A 23119-nucleotide genomic window follows, 5' to 3' on the forward strand; every position below is an offset into this window, starting at 1 on the left:
CATGAATTCTTATTCCCAAATTATATTTCTTCAGAGAATTTAACCCATACAGCAAAGCAATAGAAATCCGATCCAAACTTGGATGAGAGACAGGGAGATATAAAACATTCAAGGGGACTGGACCCTCAGTAGACTTAATGCATGAATGAACCCATTCAATTCAACTGGGATTCCCACCTTTTCTTCCTGCCCAACCCCTCTATTCCAAATCAAATGTACAGTGGAGTAGCAGCCTTTATTAGTGAATAAACCATCACGTTACAAGGCTTGCTCTAGAATTGGATGCTACTGGATTCACTCACTGATTACTGCACCAGCAGTAATTCACGCTCCTTGTTTCTATGGTTTATAGGCCTCCTGCCACAACCCACTGTCTTGTGAAGATCAGTGAGACAGCTAAAATCAGATGAAAATCCTCTTCCAAGGCCAGGCAGCATGTTTCCAGCAGTGGGTGGGGAGGCAAGGCTGCTGAAATAGGATGAAAATCCTCTTCCAAGGCCAGGCAGCATGTTTCCAGCAGCGGGTGGGGAGGCAAGGCTGGGCTGGGACAAAATAGGGAGGAAAATCTCACAAAAGGAAAGAGAAGAAAAGGTTGCATCCTCCAGGCCTGGCTGAGAGATTGGCACGTGGGTCCTGAATCACTGGTTTAAGACCTATGGCTTAAGGCTTCAATACAACTTCAAATTTGCAAGATTTAGACTGGCGGGTATTGGCCACAAAAAGAAATGCACAAGAGACTTGAGAGGTACTGACCAAGTGACTCAGTTTATTGAATACATTAATATAAATGCCTAGATACAAAACATCTACACAAAACCTGCTAATGGGGCGGAGTGGAGAAAACAAGGATCCCTTCCGCCCCCACCATAACCACCTTTGAGATGCATTTAAACAGAAAGATTTGCTGCCCACACCACTCACCAGAAAATTAAAGGTCAAAATCCAAGCAAGCTGGAAGCGACTATTAAGCTGTTTCATAAATAAATGGGTGCTTGCATTCTTTGAGCATGAAATGACAGTGACATTTGTACTAGTGTGCACATGCGCATATACATTGCAGCCCTGTCACAGAAAATTAAAAGATCCTCAAAGTCACGAACTTGGTGATTGCTGAATATCCACTGATTTCTGTTGCTGAATATCCACTTATTTCAGTGGACTGTGTAAAGCTCCAGTTCTGTTGCTGAATATCCACTTATTTCAGTGGACTCTGTAAAGCTCCTATTAAAGTTACGCTAACATGGTGACTCATCAGCAGTGGTTGATTGACTACAATTTCTAGCAAGATTTCTAACATTTTTTGTAATGTTGAACACAAAAACATTCAGAAGTCCTGTACGTGTGATGCTTGTAAGCTATTATTTGGCAGATCAAAATATAGCAACACTTCACAGATTATTTATCCAAGTGACTAACTTGGCACTAATGACTTCTCTTTAGTGAACCCTACAAGTATGGCTTCAAATTTGTGCCACTGTCTTGTCTTGCCCTGACACCATACACCTCTTAAGGAATCCACTCTAGTGAAAAAAGGCTGTTTTTTTCCATTGGTACTATGAAGCTGCTGAGTGGCATCAGGCCCTGTGGAAAGTCACTACAGTACTTCATTGGTTAAGTATTGCAGAGAAATGTCTACAACTGAATTGCAAGAAAACAATTCTTAAGAGGCCCGGTTCATAGTTAACATTAAGCCAAACTATGGCTCCGCAAGCAGCAGATACCCATAGTGAAAATCGCAACCATTTCACTCTGCCTATTCTTCTGCTACCACAATACCCAGAGCTAAGGCACAGTTTGGCTTAGTGTTACATGTGGTTTGTCTTGCTCCCAACATATAAGGTATGTTCTTTCTTTACCACTCATGGTTTGTTGGGGGAAGACAGGCCACAAAGCTCAGACCCACATCCAACATACTTATGGCTTAGCTCCAGGTAAGGTTGGCTTCAGGTAGCATATCAGCTGAAAGACCAGAATTTTCACTCTGGGTACCCACACGCTTGCTCATTCTTGTTTTGGCTTGCAGTTACATGAAAACAGGGCCACTGTTGTGTAAGCATTGATTTTCACATTTTAAAGGGAAAGCATGTTTTCTGTCCCCTGCAAGATGTTGCTTTGGCGATTATCTCAGCCATTTAATATATATATATATATAAAACTTTTTACAAAACTTACACACATGCCCATGCCAGTGGATGCCTGAAACATGCAGCTGTATAGAAAAAACATTGCACAAAATATTACACTGATTACAGACACCACATGCTGGCCCTGACCCAGCTGTAGCTGCACTGCCCCGACATGGGGATGTGCATTCTCTTCGGCATAAAACAGCACATCCAACTAATTCAATGGAGTCTAGATTGCTATCATGATGTACCACCTGCCTCTGTTGCACTTGTGGAAGCCAGCTTCCCTGTTTGCATTGCTCTTGCTGGACCAGGGCAATGGGCTGTAAAGTCTATCTTCACTCTTTGTCATTGAGACTTACATTATATTTGGGTCAACAAAAAAACCCAAAGAGATTTTATAAATTTTTACAACAATTAAACAGTTATGTTTAGTTCTACAAATTAAGAAAAGCAAAATACTGCAGCTCAATAGTACAATAGGATTAATAGTAGTCAAATATGTGTGTACAAGCAAAAACACAGAACAACATTTAATATTTACAAAATTACTTAAGATTGGTTCCTAACCTATCTTTTGGGTTTTTCAGACACAACTCAGTTGCCTAACTGAACATTAACTACTCTTCAATAATAAATTAAGAGAAAATTAAAATATTTTACAAGTGAAAGATTGCTGTTACCTGGGCTATTTTAAATTTATATATAGATACATATTCTGTAGTTATTTGGTACACAATTTAAAAAAATTAAATACTGTACTCTCAAAAAGAGCATTTTAAAGTAAAGTCTTATATTTACAATGTAGGCGACTGTGACTTGTTTTTATACCATCCCTTCTACTTTTAGAAGAAATTCTGCAATAAGAGATGAAGGCAGTGAAATGTCAGTTTTGAACTGGCATGGGAAAAGTCTCCCAAGAGAAAAAGAGAAGTGGATCAAGGCATAAAGGAAACATATAAAAAAGTTTCACTGATGAAAGATAATTGACAGGCAAAAGATTTGCATACTGCTTCAAAATTTTCATTCACTTCTTCCTTGTACAGCAGAAAAATTTGGGAACCATTGTTTAGGAAAAGCTGTTTTACAGTAAACCACTTCAACTTCACAGCAATATTTCTTCCCAAGAAAGCATTCAAAAAAGGCTTGAAATGTTTTTCAATACAGAACAAAACAATATATAAACCCCCTGACACACACACGCACACAAACAAACAAAAAACATTTACTGACGGGAACAGTAAAATATTTTAGAACCCAATAAAAGCTCTCAAGGTAATTTCAGCCCAACATTAGGTTTGCTAAAAAGACTCTTCCAAGATCCCCTGCAAGAGTTTGCCTTAACATAGGAATAAAATGGAGAACATCCATTTTTATACATACAGAAACTGATTTCCATGCAAGAAATTGTGAGCACACAAAATTCCTTATTGAACCTAAATCATACAATAGTTATTTTGTTAAGAACAAAAGCAGGATGTACAGCAATTTTACTGTAACTGTATAAATATTAACATCAATATTATTAACACTGATGCTTTACAAAAAATATCAATTGCAGGAATGCATTCATTTAATAAATAGACTTAATATAACCTATGCAGAGTAGTGTTCTTAAACACACACACTAGGCTGTGCACATTATAGTAATAAAGTGGATTTGAAAAGTTACCTTTGTTTTTTCTATAAATTGTTAAGTGCCCATTTTAAATAAAAAGGTTCATAATCTGTGATGGGCTACTCCCCTGTGACACACAGTGCCACAAACATAGTGATGAAAATACAATATTTAAGCTAATCTAGAGATGGCTTTTGTACATTTTTTTTTATACAATCAAGAAAGATACAATTTGTATCAACAAACAAAAGGTCATTTCTGGATATTTGAGGCGTTGCTCTCAGCTGCTTTTACACCACACAAAAGAAGGAAGTATAAAATAAATGCAACAATAAAGGAATCCCATTCCGACAAAAGCTGGCCAATTTTTTTTATTTTTTTTTTAAAAAGATGTTTTCCAGATTTAAATGCAGGTATCTTTAAGGGTTGTGTTGGTGCACAGATTAAAGCTACAGGGCTGATCTGCATTTCTGCTGTTTGCTTTTAAAAGATGAGAGAGGACAACTGATGTTCTGGACACCAGCCCACATAACCGCAAGCCAACATGGTGTGTGCCATTCTGTTCCAATGCAGATTCAGCCTCCTGCTGAAACCCAACCTGCAACCATGACAAACCACCTGTTTGCCACTAGTTCTTCAGCAACAATTTTCTGTAGCTACCTGGAAAAAGCAGCAACTTTTGTGTTTCATCATTAGACCCCCCAGGTATTCTAACACTTGAAAATAAATGCCTGGGAGTGTGCTCCCTGCACTGAGTGAAGCAGCAGCCCCTTCCCAAAGAATGCCATCTGGCACAGGGCTGGTGGTCAGCCACTCTTTCCTATATTTTGAATTACTATTGAATAGTAGTAATTGTTTCAATTAGTGGTCAGCCACTCTTTCCTATATTTTGAATTACTATTGAATAGTAGTAATTGTTTCAATTAGTATGATTTTGTTGTTTCCTTTACCTGCATGCGACTGCATTTGATATAATATAGACTGCAATGTTTCATGTTTTTTAATGGTACTGTGATTATTGTTACTTGCTTTGAGCTCAGCATTTGAACTCGCACCACTTTTTGAAAACCTATTATGACATCATGAAGGCAGGGGACCTTGAGATTACAAAGATACTGTAGGTGAACCAATATCCTCATCTTGTACTGCATTTAGAAGAACGTGTCAAGACAGCACCTACCAACAGTCTTGGGTCTTCAGTTGTGCACTCAAGCAGAAACACAGCAAGCTAGCAAAGTTTGCTTGCCCACCCTTTTGCCAACATTGTGCTGCATGCTGTTATAGGCACTGCCTGGCCCATCCTGAGCCCACTCTGCACCCTGTGTGGTTGTAGGCAAACAGACTGGATCAGCATGTGACAGAATTATTACCACCTGTTGAGCTGTCCAACTTAATGCAAGCACATCCCTCTTGAAGTGTACTCAACACAAAATAGAAATGGGCCACCAGCAGCCATTTTAGGATTAGTGCAATCAATCAAGTAGAGGGCTTGGGGTTTCCTTTGGGTTTTTTTAGACTGGGATCAACAAATAACCCAAAAGCAGCTTGCAAGCCATTATCAAAACACCAGAAACAACCCTGACTGCAGCCTCACGTTCCGTGTGTTTCATAGTAAGAAACATTTAGGCAGTGTCACACCTTCTCATGAAGAAACAAAAGGCCAGAAACCAGGCCTTCTCGACTTTCATGAAAAAAAACTACAGTAGAAGTCAACAAGTCCTAGCTCGAGACATATCGAGTTAGTAGTGGTTCAAAATGTTGAAATACACATTTGGATTTAAAAAGGGTGTCCAGTCAGTGCAGCCTTAAAAAAGAAAACAAAAGAGCCACCGCCGCCATAAATGCCTCTTATAGGAGACATTTAGCTACTAAATTGCCCACCCTGGAGCAAAGGATACTCATTCTGCAAACATTGCCACCCATAGAATGATGATTCTGGCCTGTCAAACAGGGAGTTCCAGGAAGCAAATGCTCACCTTTGCATGGATTTCAAAGTGCAAAACTGAAGCAAGTTTGCAGTAAACCCAATTCTAGAGCACCCATTTGAAAACTAGCCTGCTGTCCAACACTAATAAAAATGAACTGGATTTTAAAAACTACTTTGCATATTTGTTCATTGGCATCCTCCAGACACGTTCTCGGCATGTCTTTGGTCAACGCACAAGAACAGGAAAGCAGAATTCAGATTGCAGATTCTACAACTTCTCTGCTTTCTGGACTGTACTGAAAAGGCTAGAAATGCCAATTGTAATGATCTGTAAAAGCCATAGGCGTGCACATAGGGCATGTTGGTGTGCTTAGCAGAACAAAACAAAACAAAACTGGATTGTGATGAGGATAGAGTATGGAGTGGCAACCCAGCTCCCTCAGGTGCCACTGGGGAAGCAGTGGGGCAGGGAGAGACAAAGGTGCAAGAGAGGAGAGTAGGGAAGCAGATGAAGGGAGACACAGGCAGGATTAAAAGGCTGGAATAAAACTGGAATGTATAGGCAGTGTCTGCCTGTGTTTGTCTCTAGAAGTGGACAAGAAGAAGTTGCATATCCATTCCAGCCTTTTCTTTCTGCTTGTATCTGTTTCTGTTTCATAGCTCTGTCTCTGTCAGAGCTCCACTCACCACCTGTTACTCACATCTGGTGGGCAACGTCCCATTCTACACAACAGGAACATGAAAAAATCTTAATCTGCTTTGGTCAATTTGGGTTAGCTCATACAGATCATGAAAACTGACTGTATTTTGTATACACTTGGTAATCACTACACCACAGATTTGGCATTTTGTGCCTCATTTTCTATGTTTGCATATTTAAAGGAAGGTTTAGTTGTTAATTTTAAAAAGTAAGTTTAATTAAGTTTTAGTGTCCTTAGTTAATTTGATAGATAAAAATAATGTCCTTTGTGACTGAGTATGAGTATATATTGAAGAAATGTTCACCTTAAAACTTAAAATCCCTGGGTGCACACCCTAATGAAATGTGTTGTACACGCCTATGGTAACAGTGCAAAGATTACAACAGTATTTAGCTGAGAATTATTAACAAGTTTGCAAGCCGGCCATGTTCTTTTTCCCAAAGGGCAGAAGCTCAAGCTATCTAGAAGGTCCAAGAGAAACATTCACTGCTTCCCAGCCCCAGCCCCATTCCCTTCAAGGTTGGGCAATGCTCCTCATGTGCAAAAAGGTATTTCCACTGCACAAAAAGTGTATTCCCCAGAGAACTGAGCCTCCCCACAAAAGCCGCCTCATGCTGGAGCCACTAGATAGGTGCAAAAGCCCTCTGTGAAACACAAGGCATGTCAACTGACTGGGCTTGTTTTATTGTTTTATTTAAATATCTGTGAAGGATATTTAAGAAGAGCAGGCTTCTGCTTGTGAGGATGTCCAAGTGCACAGAGTTTATTGTAAAAACCTAATGTTATGTTGGAGCAACATATGTCAGTTAATACTGAAGACTATACAATGAGTCATGCAATATAATTGCTGTTTTGAAGGACCTGTTTTGGACATACCAACATATGACCTTTTTAGATTCAATAAATGATACATCCATGCATAAGGTATGCACTTCCTGTAAAATGCCTTTTTCAAAAATCCCTGCTTTAAAAATCATTAAATACTCATATTTATTATACAATCTCCTTTTTCAAAATGCTTCATGCATATTTTAAATATAATCACTACAATAATATACAGAATTGAATTGTATACTGCAATTAAAACCTTTTAACAAACAGAGCATATCACCTGTCATTTTTAGAGATCTCCAGAATGTACAGAATTTTCAATTATTTATCTTTAGAAATTCAAAATGAAGGATCTTTATTAACGTCCTGTTCTCAATTTGGCAACAATCATAGCTGCCAACTGTTGTGCGTCTGTCATGTGGGGATTCTTCTCCATCACCGAGAGGACAACGCTAGCTGGAAAAATATTACAGAGATTCTTATAGGTTTGATACTGATGCTCTGGGATTATGTGTGGTTCTTGTGGGTCACCACAGATTCCAACCCAAGGATTCCTCCAGATCTGCTCCATCTTCTCTGGAACACTTCTCACCATTACAGGCTCATAAGATGGTTGCATGAGGTTGTTGCTCAGTGGGTAGGGATGGTAAGGGTAGGTATCGGTCGGACATGGCAATGGATCCCAACTGGCATGCTGCTCTCGACAGAGCGGTGGCCTTTTTTGTCGTGTGGGATTGCTTTCATAAAGACGCGAATCAGAAACGCTATCCATTCTCGTCATAACAAGGGCACGACTTGGCTGGGTAGTGGCTGATGGGTGAACGTTTGGAGGCACAGGGTAGTCCCCTGGGCAACTGGACCTAGCCCCAACAACTGGGTGTTGGATGTGCAGTGCTAAATGGGAAAGTGAATGCTTGTGAATATGTTTAGACCCTTCAGGGCTATAGCTCTGAACTCTTGTTAAGGACTCATGATAACCATGGGAGAAAGGCTGAAGGCGGCTTTGAGGTGGGAGTCGGTGAACCTTCACACTGTCTTCTGGGCTCCCATCCCCCAGACCCATATATAAGTCTGTATATGAGGAGTACGAATCATTGCTTGTATGGCTTAAGCAACTGTCTGGACAGGGGCTTGAATTTCTTGAGTATAAACTTTGGTCTACATCAGCCCCATAGTAATCTGTGCTATGCATGCTACTAATACTCAAATTGGAGAAGTCACTGAGCATTGAATAATAGCCATGGTCCCCCAAAGACTCATACTTTGGGTACTGATCTGCATAGTTCATTGAAGAGCCATGGCTATTAGTGACCAGGATCGGAGGATATTGTACACTGGCCATGTGTTCTAGTGAGGATTTCTGATGTGTGAATTGAGATGAACCAGGTACAGGGCTGCTTGCTGACCGGGTATTTAATGCCCCAACAGCGTGACTTTTGGAAGGTGGAATGGTTGGGACGCTTAATGCTGAAACAAGGGAGGGGACAGAATTAGCCTCAGACTTCCGCACCATTGAAAGTCTATCTTCGGGTTCCACAGGAACAGACCGAATGCTTGGATCTGACTGACGTTTGGGAGCAATGCGCTTCACTTCTGAAGTTATTTCCCCTTTGGAAAGGGCTGCTCCTGTGCCACATTTAGCCAGTGCTCCTTCACTCATCGTTTTCACAGCGGATAATTTGGCACTGATGCGAAGCTCATCAGCTACGGATCTCAGTGGCTGGTTTGCTCGTTCCGGGTGGTAATATTTACACTTGTGTCCATAGGTGCATTTCTTCCCTGTTGGGGAAAAATCTCCCATATTAGGCATGGTCTTTGCAAGCAATATCCAGCTAAGCACAGGAGGTTGTGTCAGAGTCATACTTAGACTAGCCCAGGCATCCCCAAACTTGGCCTTCCAGCTGTTTTGGGACTACAATTCCCATCATTCCTAGATAACAGGACCAGTGGTCAGGGATAATGGGAACTGTAGTCCCGAAACAGCTGGAAGGCCAAGTTTGGGAATGCCTGGACTAGACCCACTGAACTCAATGGACTCAAGTTAGTAATGAGTAAGGGTTATAGCCAATGCTAGCTAGCCCTGGTCAAAGTAAGCCATTGTAATTAATGAAAATGATTAATTTGGGTCCATTAATTTCAGTGCATCTACTATGAATAAAACTTAGTTGGATACAATTCTTAACTTGTTCACTGATTTCAATGAGTCAATTTGGAACATGACATAGATGGATACAACCCAAGGTCCTTTAAATGCATTGTAACAGTCAATGCTAGAATGAACTATTAACAGCCATCACATTTCCTTTGTTAGCAGACCCAAATATGTGCTATATATGTTCTACAATCCCGTCACTGTATCTATTTATCTTACTTAAGTGATATAAACCTCCCTGAAGGTAGCAAGAGCAGGTACTGGTGTGAGTCTAATAAAGACTCAGGTTTAAATTCCCACTCATAGAAGCACAGGGAATCGCCATATACAGATTAGGACCATTAATCTATCAAGCCTAACACTGTCTGCTATGATTGGCAGCAACTCTCCAAGATCTTCCACATGATCCCTGATTTTATTTTTAAACAGTCAGCTTCATGCATTATCATATTTTAAAACGTGCACATGATGTGCCTTTGGGTCACCATCTCTCTGATTAACTTTTGACACAAAGGTGTTATGAAAGTGAACTGCAAGTGTGAATATGTAACTCCCTTAGGCTACAGGTCTATGCACAACAGGGGGTAATTGCCATTGAACTCAGTGGGACTTGCTTTTGAGTAGACATGCACATTAGACTGTGCAGACTGTGCAGTAAAAGTCTCTCAGCCAAGACCACATAGTGTTACTCATTAGGAATTTAACAGAATGGATCTGCTGACAATGGATGCGCTGGGAGCTTGAAAATGAACAAGGGGAGGGAGAGGTTTAATTGTCAAATATCTAACTGGGTTTTAAAACTTTATTTAACGAATACTGCCCTTTAATTAAAAATAATAATCAAGGGTGGTTTACAGCTGTTAATTGACTCTCTGTGGCCTTAATACTGGATTAGTTAAATGACTTTTTGAGCACAGGAGAGCTTTGAAAATATTTCCAAACACCAAATTAAGTTCCAACTGTATTTTCTTCCAGACTTTTCCAAGAAATGCTATTGCATGTGAACATCCCTCTAAATCAGTGGTTCACAATTAGCTAAGTACTGCAAAAGCCAAGCCATAGACCCCCTACTTTTGAAAATGTTGATACATCTATGGTAGTTTTCATTATGTGATTGTGGTCTACCAATTGGGAACCACTACTCTAAATTAACAGAGCCAAGATGTGACATTAAACACATGATTGGCCCTTCCATTCTTATTTTCTGCAGGGTGCAAGAGAAGGGAAGGATGGTTCTGGGTCACATGTGGCAAAGAGGTAAGAGGAAATTTAACTCTTTGCCCAAACTGCAGTCCCTCTCTGAGTCCTCCTCTTTTCTCCCCACCCTGCTCCCAGCCACACGTACGCAATGCCAAGATCAAGCAAGCAAGAGCCAGTTACCTACTTAATACCATGTCTTTGGTTTAACCATGAAAGCTTTTTTTTTTTTTAACTCAGCAGTACACTCAGCAGACACAAACAAAATCTGATTTCCCCACACTTCTAGAAGCATGCTACACCTTTCTGTCCTACTCAAGCTTCTTACATGATTTCCAATACAGAAAACACCTCAGATGACCCACTATGATTTTTTTGCTTTTTATCAAGGTTATTAATTTTATTATTCTGACTCCCAAAATAGTCAAGTGTGACACACTCACCGTAAGGACAAGGTTGCTTTTTGTGTTCAGGAACAACAGGCCTTTTCCTTAAGAAATTTTCAAGGCTGGGGCCATGGCGTCCTAATGGGTCGTCTGGTGGCATAAACCTGGAAAAACCAAGAGACCAGTTTTACCTGCTAGTATTAAATTTACCAGACATGGTAGACTGGTAACAATACAATGGTTATGAATAGGCTGGGAAATACCCAGTTTGAACCTGGTCATAGCTATGAGCTTGGCAGGTGCCTGAAGGCAAGCTAATCTCTGTCAGCTCCCCCCGCACCATCTCAGAAAGGAAACTGTAGAGTAGGAACCAGTGGAGAAAGGCCAATTGAAATCAATAGGGGACTGGAGTCCCTTCTCTGTGCAGAAAAATGAAATAGGTGTGTGGCATTCTAGTTTAAAAGAGAATAACAAAAGGGAGTCACTAATGGTCTTACATTGCCCTACCAGGCAGCTTCTGTTTAAGGATCTATGAAAATCTAGACGAAGTCAAATACTCAAATCGCACCAGATAAACATTAAGCATTACTATTCTACTTGTAAATAAAGAAACCTACTTATCATTCACAAAAGAATACATCAGGAGCCGTTCTTCTACAAATTTCTTCCATTCTGGCTTTTCATTTTGAAGGTCACGGTAATTGTCATTTGACACAATGATGCCATCAGACTCACACGCCAGTTTCACTATGAAACGGTCATCATAACAGACAACCCGTCTCCCTTGAACTCTTCGAGATGGGGTGAAAACAAGAATTTTTTCCTTTTCCAGTTTGTGTAAAATATCTTGATCTGAAAAACCAGGGTTATATAAGAAACTGTTAATAGCAAAGTCCCTTATATAGAAATATGCTTGCTCTCTCTGTTTATCTCAGTATCTGAGATATTCTTCAAGAATTGTACAAGAAGAAGTGTTTGCACACTCCCCAAGAGCATAAAAGTTGGTGTGCCAGTGCTTTGCTCTGTAACAGTGGACTTCAATCTTGGGTCCCCAGATATTTTTGGACTGCAACTCACGTCATTCCTAGTCATTGGTTGAGATGGCTGGACATGATGGGAGTTTTACTCCAGCAACACCTTGGGGCACAAGGCTGAAGAGTCTCCCTTCTGGGGAATAATCTCACAGTTAAACTAGTTTCAGTTTATACACCATGACATTTTATATTATGGTTCAGTCTATGCAACAAAAAACTGTAAAGCTGCCTTGTATGGAATGACCTTGCAGACACAGGTGAGGGGAAAATGCATGCAGGTGAAGTGGGATGGCAGAGAAGGAATGGAGCACTCAAGCCCTCCCATCCATGCCCAGAACAGAAACTAAGTAGGCTACTCCTCTACTCCCAGCACAGAAATGCCATAGACTTTTGCTCCTTTGTCATCCCTCAGAAGGACTGTTAACACTTCTGCAGGCTAGTAACTTTTGCAGGCTTATGTGCAGCACGGATTTAAAGTATGAAGTGTAAAAAAATTAAGAAAAAATAACAATCTAGTGGCTTAGAATATGAGCAACTACCATGCATGTGTGTACAGAAAATGCTCTGATTCAGGTCCTTGGCCCCATTCCAAGAAAAGCCAGTGTCTAGCACGGTAATTATCCTCGTCCTAGTAATGGCAATTGAAGAAAACAAATGTATGTTTGATTTGCCACCTGTAATTGGTGCATCTGGTCGAGATTGCTCTTTCCTCCATGTAGGCACAAACACTGTAATATCTTTATGACCTTTCTCCAGAAACCAGTCGACAGCTAACTGAATCCCCCGACAGGAAAATGCTTCTTTATTGCCATGACTGAAAAACAGAACAAGTTGGTTTAGCAAGTACTGGTCATAAGTACTGCAATGAGATTTGTTTTTTCTAAAATACATAAAGCCAGAGAGACTAGTGTTATGTAGTGGGGCAGAGTGTTGGACTAAGACTAGGAAAATCTCAGTTAAAGCCATTCACTGTCTCTCAGGTTAACCTACCTCACATCAGACTATGTACACCACCCTGAGCTCTTTGGAATATGGATGGGACTAAAATGTAGTTTAGCAAATAGCATTAAGCAGACTTATAGAGGGAAAGAAACCTTTTCTGGAAGTTTAGTACCCACTTTAGAAAGACACAATTTTATTTCAATGGGTTGTAACCACCCCTGCTACAACTCTTGTGCTCAGCAAATTGTCTGTAAATTTTAAACTGCTTTTCAGACATGTATTTCAGAGAGTGAATAATGCCTTGAGAATTTACTAAAGTGATTCCATTCTTACCTATAAGAATAGGCCTTTAAATTCCATTGGACTTTAATTACTCAAGTAAAAGGAAAGATTTTCTATTCTGTGATACACTGTACAAGATGAACAGTACAGTCCTACGTTATGTCTACTCAGATGGAGCCCCACTGAATTCTCTCAGAGAAACATATACAGGACTACAGCCCTAAAAATCTATTAAACAGCCAGTGGCGTAGCGTGGGGGGTGCAGGGGGGCCGGCTGCACCTGGCGCAACATCGGGGGGGGCGCTCGCACTCGCAGCTCTCTGCCCCTACCTGGCCCACTCACTCTCTCTCACTTAGGGGGCGCAAATTACTTGCCTTGCCCCGGGTACTGACAACCCACGCTACGCCACTGTAAACAGCTCAATTTTTAGTTTTTAAATACAAGTGTGTAGACTTAAGGCTCATCTTCTTCAACAGGTCTTTGAGCTCCCATGGTTGATTAAAAGGGCTATCTCAGTTGAGTTACAGATGTTGCCTTTTAAAATCTATTATGCTATCATTTTTAATTGGATGTTGTTTTTAATAACAGAAATCAAAGTGTGTATATGAAATAAAACAAATACATATGCAGCATAATTAGTGCATTTCTTAGAGTATTCTATTACTACTAAAGTACCTCATTGCCACATTACTTCCATCAATAACGATTGGCCTCAAGTTGTCAGAGCTGTCTACCACCTCATCTTCCAGAGACAGCTCAGGACTAGCAACCTCCTTTGTACCTGCAGGACCAGTGGCATTTCCACTACTTGCTTGTCCTTCATTCTCAACCTTGTTTCCAAGTCTCACAAGCTCAGCCAAAATGTCATTGGTAAGAGCATCTGCCCCCAGCTTGTTCAACACAGCTTGAATCTGATCTCCAGGATACCCCAGTTTCAAAGCAAAATCAAGTTTAGATTGATATTCTTGACTCAAGTTTGCTTTATTCTCTTCCGGTTTCAAATCCTGAAGGAGGCTACTCTGTGAAAAACTCGGACGATCCAAGCAAGGAGAGCGGCAAAGTTGTCGATGTGGTTTGTGGGAAATCTCTTTATCCCTCAACTGTGCCTTGCTGCAGCTATTCCTGAAGCCAGGCTGCTCAGGTTCACTCTCAGAGCTTGTCCATTCCTCAGATTCGGTGCTACGATCCCCACCATCTTGCTCTTTAGTCCTCTCTTCTTGGGAGCGGCTCTTCTCCATTTTCAGCCTTTCTACCATAGACCAGGCCGTCATCACGTTCACCTTCTGGCCAGATTTCTCTTATGGCCAAAGTAGCCCAGAAGTTGTACGCCACTGCATCTTGTTGACATCACTAGGCTGGGTTTGATCTGTGATATACCCCAAGCCAGAAATATGTCCCTGCATTATGAAAATACACAACATGCATAATTAGATTTTACTGACTAATGCAAAATAATTATGAATTTTACAAAACACATTTTTAGATAATTTGAATACAATAGAGTTTGTATTACTTCCAAGTAAACTGAATTCCCTTACCCTCACTCTCCAAAATAAATGCATTTAATACAGAGGCGTGGTTTGCACATCACATTAAACTTTAACTTAAAACTAACGTTGGTTAACACTCATATTTTGTTTCAGGGAAAGAAACACAAACATGACAAGACTCTGGCTTGTTTCATCTGCAGAGGAGCACACTGGGAGCACACTTAGATTCCTCATTGCAGGGGGTTGGACTAGATGACCCTCAGAGTTCCTTCCAACTCCACAATCCTATGATTCTGTAATTCTGAGAAGCACGCTGCTCATTCATATTAAACAGTTTATAGTCTTAAATATGGTTTAATGTGGCATATGAACTGGGCCAGTGATGGCAATTATACCAACACCACCCACACAGTAAATTCACTGTTTCAAGTTAATGCCCTGTCAGATAGCTGCTTGTCACAGTGGCTGTTGTGAATAAGAAACTGTACTCACAAACCAGGGAAAACAAAGAAAGTTCACCTTCACACACTGAAAGAATGCCTAAAGAGAATATGGGGTGCACTGAATAATCCTACTACCCCAGACCAACCACAATACCATGCACATTTCTGGTCACCACACCTCAGAAAAGATACTGTGTAGTTGGAAAAGGAGCAGAAAAGGACAACCAAAATGAGCAACTCCATTATGGTGAAAGGTTACAACATTGTAGACTTTTTAGTTTAGAAAAAAAGTGAATAGTGGAGAACAAGATATAAGTTTATAAAACTATGCATGGAATGGAGAAAAGAGACAGATAGTACTCTTTCTCATAGTACTAGAACCTGGAATCATTTAATGAAACTGAATGGCAAAAGATTCCAGACAGGCAACACATCATTTAACTATGTAATTTGTTACCACAGGATGTGATGATGGTCACTAACATGGCCGGCTTTAAAAGGGGATTGGTAATAACTATGCGTTATTTGTTTAAATTCAAATTCAGAACAAGCAAGGATCTGAAACCACAGATTGGTCCTGGCTTGTTCTCACTAACCATAATTAAGGCAAACCAGTTAGGACATCTTTCGAAACCATGTAATTAGTTTAAACAGAGAAGGGTTGCGCTTCTGCTTTTCTCCTTGTGGGTGAAAAAGAAAAGACGGAGTGTAACAGCCCACAGCTTAAAACGATTTGTTCACATAATGCAGGGATGGAGAACTTGTGGTCATTCAGACACTGTTGGACTCCCACTCTCATTAGCCCTGACCGTTTATTTAGCCATGCTGGCTGGTGATGATGAGAACTGAAGTACAACAACTGCTGCAGGGCCAGAGGTTCCCCATTCTTGACACTGTAGGAACTATGGCTTATCATGGTATCTGAGCATGGCTAATGCTGCACAATAGTGTGCAGCATCTCTGTTCAAAAACGGAATCTGAAGGTTTGCCCCAAAAGCTATGCAGTGATCTGTATGTGAATAAAGCATTCCGGATTCTATGGCTGATGACTGAAATGCATGAGAAGGGCCTCATGCAAGAAATTCCAGATGTATTTCCAGAGTACTTCTCCCAACCCTTTTTGTATTATTTTCTTTCCTGTATGCTCTGAGGTATTAAGAAACAAAGACCTATTTAGGAACTCAGAACATTTGTATATTTTATATTTACTCAGCTGTTCATTATTCTTTTTTAAAAATGAACTGTTCATCCACACTGTTAAAAAGCCAAATCAAATAACCGTTTCATTTCAAAGTATAAATCTTTATTCATTCTTCCTCCAATAGAGAAAAAGAAGGCACACTCTGCAAAATCAAAGCAAGTCACTGGAGTCAAGAGGAAGCATGGTAAGAATGAATTCTGCTAATGCAAATGTATCTCCCTATATTAAAAGCATATTATTTACTGTACATACTACTGAATATCAGTACAAGGGCAAACAAAACATAATGGCACCTTTCCTCACTTTCCTTGCCAGAGAAGCATAACTGGAAAAATAACTGTACTTGTGGAACCTCTTCAAAACTGACATTAATCTTTTGAAAAACTTCTTTTCAATGGCCACTTCACCTCCATTATATGTGGTAGCAGATCTTTGGCAAAACAACCATAAAAGGAGAAAGGTAAGGTGCTTTGAATGGCCAATGTTATATCATGATATGTATTGGTAGACACTGTTTTTTTTAGCCCTGCACCACAATTTGTCTGTTTTAGCAGCAGATTAAGAAGTGAGAAAGATAATTGCAACAGCTGTTTAAAGGAACACAGAACTATCTGGGAAATAGCTGCTGAGGGGTAGCCAAATATGCTGCCACCATACCTGCTACTTCTCCCCCCCCCCTTAGTATATGCTCCCCTACTCCCTCCTGTACACAAAGGAGATCAAAAACACCTGTTTTGTGTTTAAATGTCCTCCACAAAGAACTTACAATTGACTTATGTGTTTTCAAGGGATAGATAGAACATTCTGAGGTGCTATGCCTTAAAATGACTGAGACACAATCCTATACATCCCTACGAAGTAGCAAGTCCCATTGAATTCAATGTAATCAGAGTACATGGCACCTTGCCCCCATACGCCTAGTGACTACTTCCAGGAGCTTTATATATTTACTAAATAGTATTAAAGATAAAATAGTGCCATGCACCTTCCCAATGCTCCTCTCTGAGGTTGGTGCCCCCAATTCCCATTCCACAAGGATACTGTTAATCTGGTGATCCAATCAGCATCAGTGCACACCACACCACAAACCGGCCAATATGCCAATACTCATTAGATTCCAATCAAGGTTTGATTTTGCTCAGTAGCAACCCAATGTAATAGGGAATAAAGTTTATACAATAAAACTTCAGATTTGTGATCATAATAATCTGATCTAATGCAATTAAGTCATATTTAAAATTGACTTTAAAATGAACAACTTATATCAAAAAAGTAATATCCAATAATCCATATAGGATATAATAATACATACTAAAATTAACTTTCAAAATACCACCAAATAATAATTAAACAAAAATTCACTCTCAATAACTAAAATAAATCATGACTATGCCATAGTCAATAAAAAAAGCAAAGTGCCAAAACCTAAAATATAATGTAAAAAGACTGAACTGAGCAATGAAGTCACATAGCTTATAAAATCACAAGATAACTGGTCACCTTTCCAGGTCCAATATCTAACAAAACTGCCAAAGCAATCAAGGTAAATAGCATAACTGTAGCCCACCCAGCCATGAAACATTTTTTAGCATATTGAGTCAATAAAATTTCAGTCACCAGTTTTAGGGTAGTCGGATAGGCTTCGTAGTAGCTTAAGCAAAGCCAGGCAGATAGCAGGCAACACGGAAGAAGAAGAAAACAAGCAATCTCCTCTCTCTCCCCGAACGGAGTACTGACTGAACCTTTTAGCTTTTTCAGCAATGGATCCAAGGGGGTGGACCTTTTATGCATAAAATCTAGAGTTACTATCACAAACTATCTGGGAGGGAGGGGAACTGGGACTCTGCTTTATCAGTAGTTCCTCATGCAAGGCACCGTGACACATTTCCAGCATTGGTTTGCCAGAACTTTTTTGGCACAATAGTTGCTGTTTTTTCCACTAATCTGCTGATAATACCAAGGTTTTCAACAGCTTTATCTAAAGAAGCAGTATGTACAAAGATTCAAGAATCTTCCGCATTAAAGATACAGGCATGGAAGTGTCATTCATTTTTATCTATCACAGCTGCTCTATTTGTGAAACCTACCAAAACTGATGGCTCTGAATACGTAGTCCTAAGCAGAGCTAACAGGTCAATGGTATCAAAAGTCACAAAGAGATCAAGAGGCAGGAGCAAGGTAACACTCCCCTTGTCCCTTTCCCTGTAATGGTCAGAGATGAGGATCAATAGTTCAGTTGGATCAATTCCAATCCAAGAGATCCACGGCAAGTTTCTTTAGAAGTGGATACACCACCTATTTCAAGGCAGCATGCTTTAGTCAAAGTAACTCTGATAGGTTGAATAAGCCAGCCTGGACTGAGGTCAAGAGAGCAAATGGTCAGACGTACAACTGCTAGCACCTTGTCCACATCTGCTGACTGCATAAGTTCAAATGATCCCACAACACATCACTGACTGTGGCATTGGGTACCTTCATCTGGAACTGGAACTGCGGAGTCAATGGTACTCCATGCATTATATTACAAGCCACCCTGTGATCCTCAGATGAAGGGCAGTATAGACATTTAATAAACAACAACAACACTCTGAATTCGAGCCAATTTATCCTCAACATGTATAACTAGTTGGTCGCAGCAGGTCCTCAAATGCTCCAGATTCCTCCTCTACAGTGGGAGTCATTAACCTCTGGACCATTCAAAATAACTGTCTGCTGACCACTTGAGGATGCAATGCAAAATGTGTCTTCCTCGTAGCCCACACTGGAACATGGTAGGCATGTTTATGCATACTAGCCAGGGTTCAGTCAGCTTTCAATAAAGAATTGTATGACTTGAGCTCTAACCTTCATGTAGTTTGCTTCATAGCCCAAAGCTGCCCAAAATTCTAAGGAACCACATGGGCACCACTAAGCCAGAGAGGAGGCTCAGGAGTGATTATGTCAGCTACCTATTTCATTTCACCATCTTATAGCTAGACAGGAGCTTTGACAGGATCATCTGCATTTTCCCACTAGCAGAACATTCAAGAAAAGATCAGGTCCCAAGGCTGGCCTTCAAAATGGGCCCACCACCCTTACAATATAGCCTGTTTGTTCTAATTTTAAAAGTATCCTGTTGCCCTTGTTTTCTGAAACAGCAAGTGAAATGCTAAATTATTGAATAAGTGAATCCCTTCCTTAGCAATTGAGGCTAGCAATGCAAATAAGGGGAGATTCTAAGCTGACTAAACAAACTTCCACTTGCAGTCAAGTTACTATGGGACTCTTCTCATTTCCACCTCCTAGACATAAATCATGCAGTATTCCACACACCTCTGGCTGTACGAAGGCCCACACCCAAGTGTACTAGCTATTAGAATAGCAAGTGGAGAAGTGTGATAATAGCAGCAGAAAAGGTCACTGTGCACAGCGTTCTGTGAATGGATGTAACCTTCACATTACTGAAAGCAGACGTCAGCATATGCAACAACTACTCTGCTCCAAGTATGACTGTGTTCCAGAAAGTTTCCTTCCAAAAAGGAAGACACAGACAACTCTGCTGTAAAATTATTTATTCTGCAAATCCTGTGTCCTAAGGCACAAGTGTGGAACTTGTGGCCCTCCAGATGTTCAGTGGGGCTTCTGGACTCCCTCCCTCCTCGATTTCTGCATCTGGTATTATCTAAGTACCTTGGGCTCATTTGTGATTCACATTTCACTTCAAGGCCATTTGGAAATCATACTCAAGAAACTGGACAGATTGATGTAACTTATAGAAGTGTAAATATTTTATTTATTTTATGACTTTGAACTGCCTTCCAAAAGATGAGGGTGCATATGCTTCTACAAATATAAATTTTAAAATGCTGAGGTTCACCAAATAGATTGTTTCAGCTAAAATAAAACAAAATGTTTATTTTCACTGTAACTGAATCCTGTCAGTTACCATGAAATTTTTGAACACTACTTAAGTTTGTGACAAATCTCATTTAAAAAGCATCATAGAAGATGTTTACTTCTGGGTCAGCCTTCATGAAGGTGCCCATCAAATGTATGTTTTTATGTATTGATGTCTGCTGATATCCTCAGCCTGAGTGATGTGAAGCACCTGCCACCTTTGGACACTTAGCATTTTATATTGCCCAGACCTGCTACACAAGGACACACTTCTAGAAAGAACAGAAGATACAGCTTTGTGACCAATGAAGACACTACAACAGAAAAAAGAAAGCTGAGGACAGGACTCTACACCATTGATCCTCATGGCTCATTTACCTTGAGTCAGAAGTACCTGAAGCTCCCTGAAGAGATAGAGAAAAAACTGGTTGAGAAAAGTGACTTTATTGTCACTTCTCCGCACCTAAAAGGGTGGGGATGCTGGTTAATGGTAATCAGTAACTGATGAGCTGACGTACAGCTAGAGTAAAATATATTCATACGGTCATGAAGAGTTCTGTGTAAGCAAGCAAACTACCTTTTTTGTATATCATGAAACCCTTGAATAGCAATGGAGGGTCCCTTCCATCTCAGCCTAGCAGAAATCAGGGTCACATATGACCATATAACTTACTAAGAATCAGAAATTCTCTGCCCTGGAAATTTACTTTGCCGTTTCTTCTCCCACATGGGCAAACTTATAATAGGCAATGTGGTGTAGCCAGATATCTTTGTAGAGAAATAAGGGCACACGGTTCAAGAGGAAGCATAAAAGAAGCATGCGTGCACAAATCAAAAGGGAATTTTGCTACAGGGATCTGAGAGCACGCAGAGCATCCCTTAAAGAGGAGTAACTTTCACACAATTTGGGCAAGTATCTCCTGGTGTTTCTTCATTCAACTCAAGATGTGCTTCATCCCAGTTGTTATCCTCCTTGATCATTACCTATTCCCTTTTTTAAAGCTGATTTTGTGCAAGTCCTACAGTCACTACAGACCTGTTTCCCCCGCAATTTATACTGGGTGTAGAGGAGAGGGTGATGTGTGACCCTACACAACCCCTGATATTTACAGTCACCATCAGGCTTCTCCACCTTTGTTTTGTAGACTAAAATAAATTACTTGTGTGTGCTGCAGGGGTGTAAAGCAATAACTGAACAAATCCCATACTATTAAAATAATTTAAAAACCTAAACACATAATTCTTAGCTGTGGAAGGAGACAAACAGAAATGAAATGAAAAGCAACAAAAAGGATGCTTGCACAAACATAATCTTGAAGAACGATTAAGTTGTTACCTCACCGGCTCACTAATTTACTGTTCTAGTTTTTAGTAAAGTATCACAGTGATGTAAAGTTTGAAAGTTTGTTGAACACCTGTAACATGTACCATCCAATACCTTGTTAAGTAATCATATAGTGTGTTTTATCTTTACTAGTGAACTTTACACTGCGGGAGGCAGTGGAAGACAGGAGTGCCTGGCGTGCTCTGGTCCAGGGGGTCACAAAGAGTTGGACACGACTAAACAACAAACAACCATAAGCTATACGGGTGCAGATTGACCTAATCTGAAATAAGGGGTATAAGGTGCCTGAAGGCTGCTTGTTGCAAAGCAATCTCAGGAAGGGGAGCACTTATCCGTTTCCCTGTCAGCCATATCTCCCCCAAACCCTTTCCCCAACCAGCTTTTATCCTTAAATAATATTAAATCTCTGAAGTAAACAATGAACAAGAATACAAACAATTAATAACACTGTGAGAAAGGGGATAAGGGTAAATACTTAACAAGGAAGGGTTAAAATACTCTTTTTCCTCCTGTCTTTTCTCTTATGCAAATTGCTCTTGCCAAGTGTTAACTTGCCGGTCCCCCAAGTGGGGCATTAGATTCTATACACTCAAAATTTAACAAAAGATCCTCTTTTTCCAGCATTAATCTTATGCACATGTACATTTTATTTTATTTTTGCAACATGCACACTTTCAACTTGTTTCCATATTTTAGGACGTCAAGCGTGGTGCAACAATTCAGAAAAATCTCTCTCCCTCCCTCCCTCCCTCCCTCTCTCTCTCTCTCACACACACACTACTTACTGAAGTCTGCCTCCTTTGAACCACAATATTATGAATAACAGGCACTTAAGATTTGTCACACATCAAAAACAAGATTTGAAAAGCAAACTACAGGGGGGAATTCATCTCCAAGCACATGTTACCGTTACTGCTAGCATACTCACTTCCACTTGCCTCTAAGAAAGCAGCAGCTTAGCTGTAACTCACATTGGTAGTAAAGAAGATAGCTCTTTGCCAAAGCAGAGCCTGTGTGCAGGGGTGTTCTATTCTTCCGACTCTGGTGACAGATTGGTGGATTGGTGTTACGAAAGCTGCTCTCTGCAGAAACACACCCACTTCCATGACTCACAGGAGTATCTTGCTTCTTCTTTTTTTAAGTGATTGTCAACTGTGGTTGAAAGACTATTAACAAGAAAATTCAGCTGTGTCATTTTTTCATTAAAAGGCGACAGGTGGGGGGAGCACTTTGATGTGAGAATCACAACTGCCTCTAAATCAGTGATTATGAGGGAGTAATTATTTAAATTGTTTTTTTAAAAATGTTGCTATAGTGCTACGACATCTTAATAAATAGGGGGAAGTTAGATCCGCACAGAAAAGACAGCTTTATCAGCCTGATTTAACATATTGACTGTATAACAAAATCAATAGGAATTTTCTAATGATAAGTTCTGAGATGCAATTTGTTGCTCCCAAATGTTCTTCTGGGGGCATTTTTTTTTATTAAATCAAAGAGTTAGAATTTTTACTCAACCGTCTACAACAATAGAAGCCCATCACCAGATTCAATAGTATCTGGCATG

The 23119-nt window shown here is 40.1% G+C and overlaps 1 protein-coding gene across 7 annotated transcripts in view; it reads right to left on the minus strand.

Annotated features, from left to right (window-relative positions):
- Positions 1 to 7108: 7108 nt before the first annotated feature.
- ZC3H12B (zinc finger CCCH-type containing 12B) overlaps positions 7109 to 23119 on the minus strand; it is a 31322-nt gene continuing 15311 nt past the window's right edge. For 4 of the 7 annotated variants that reach the window (XM_083485064.1, XM_083485065.1, XM_083485066.1 and 1 more), the window contains 5 exons: positions 13873 to 14594; positions 12647 to 12786; positions 11556 to 11790; positions 10996 to 11102; positions 7109 to 8982 (listed from right to left, as the gene is read on the minus strand). In XM_083485064.1, the coding sequence (XP_083341190.1) occupies positions 7562 to 8982; positions 10996 to 11102; positions 11556 to 11790; positions 12647 to 12786; positions 13873 to 14468 (2499 nt within the window). In that variant the 5' untranslated portion in view covers positions 14469 to 14594 and the 3' untranslated portion in view covers positions 7109 to 7561. Of the gene's footprint in view, positions 8983 to 10995; positions 11103 to 11555; positions 11791 to 12646; positions 12787 to 13872; positions 14595 to 17948; positions 18158 to 22480; positions 22623 to 23119 lie in introns of those variants that run through there. The other 3 variants (XM_083485070.1, XM_083485068.1, XM_083485069.1) reach the window with 3 other exon arrangements.

Source organism: Podarcis liolepis, assembly GCF_965112155.1.
Source record: "Podarcis liolepis genome assembly, chromosome: Z".
In the NCBI taxonomy this organism is placed as follows: Eukaryota; Metazoa; Chordata; class Lepidosauria; order Squamata; family Lacertidae; genus Podarcis; species Podarcis liolepis.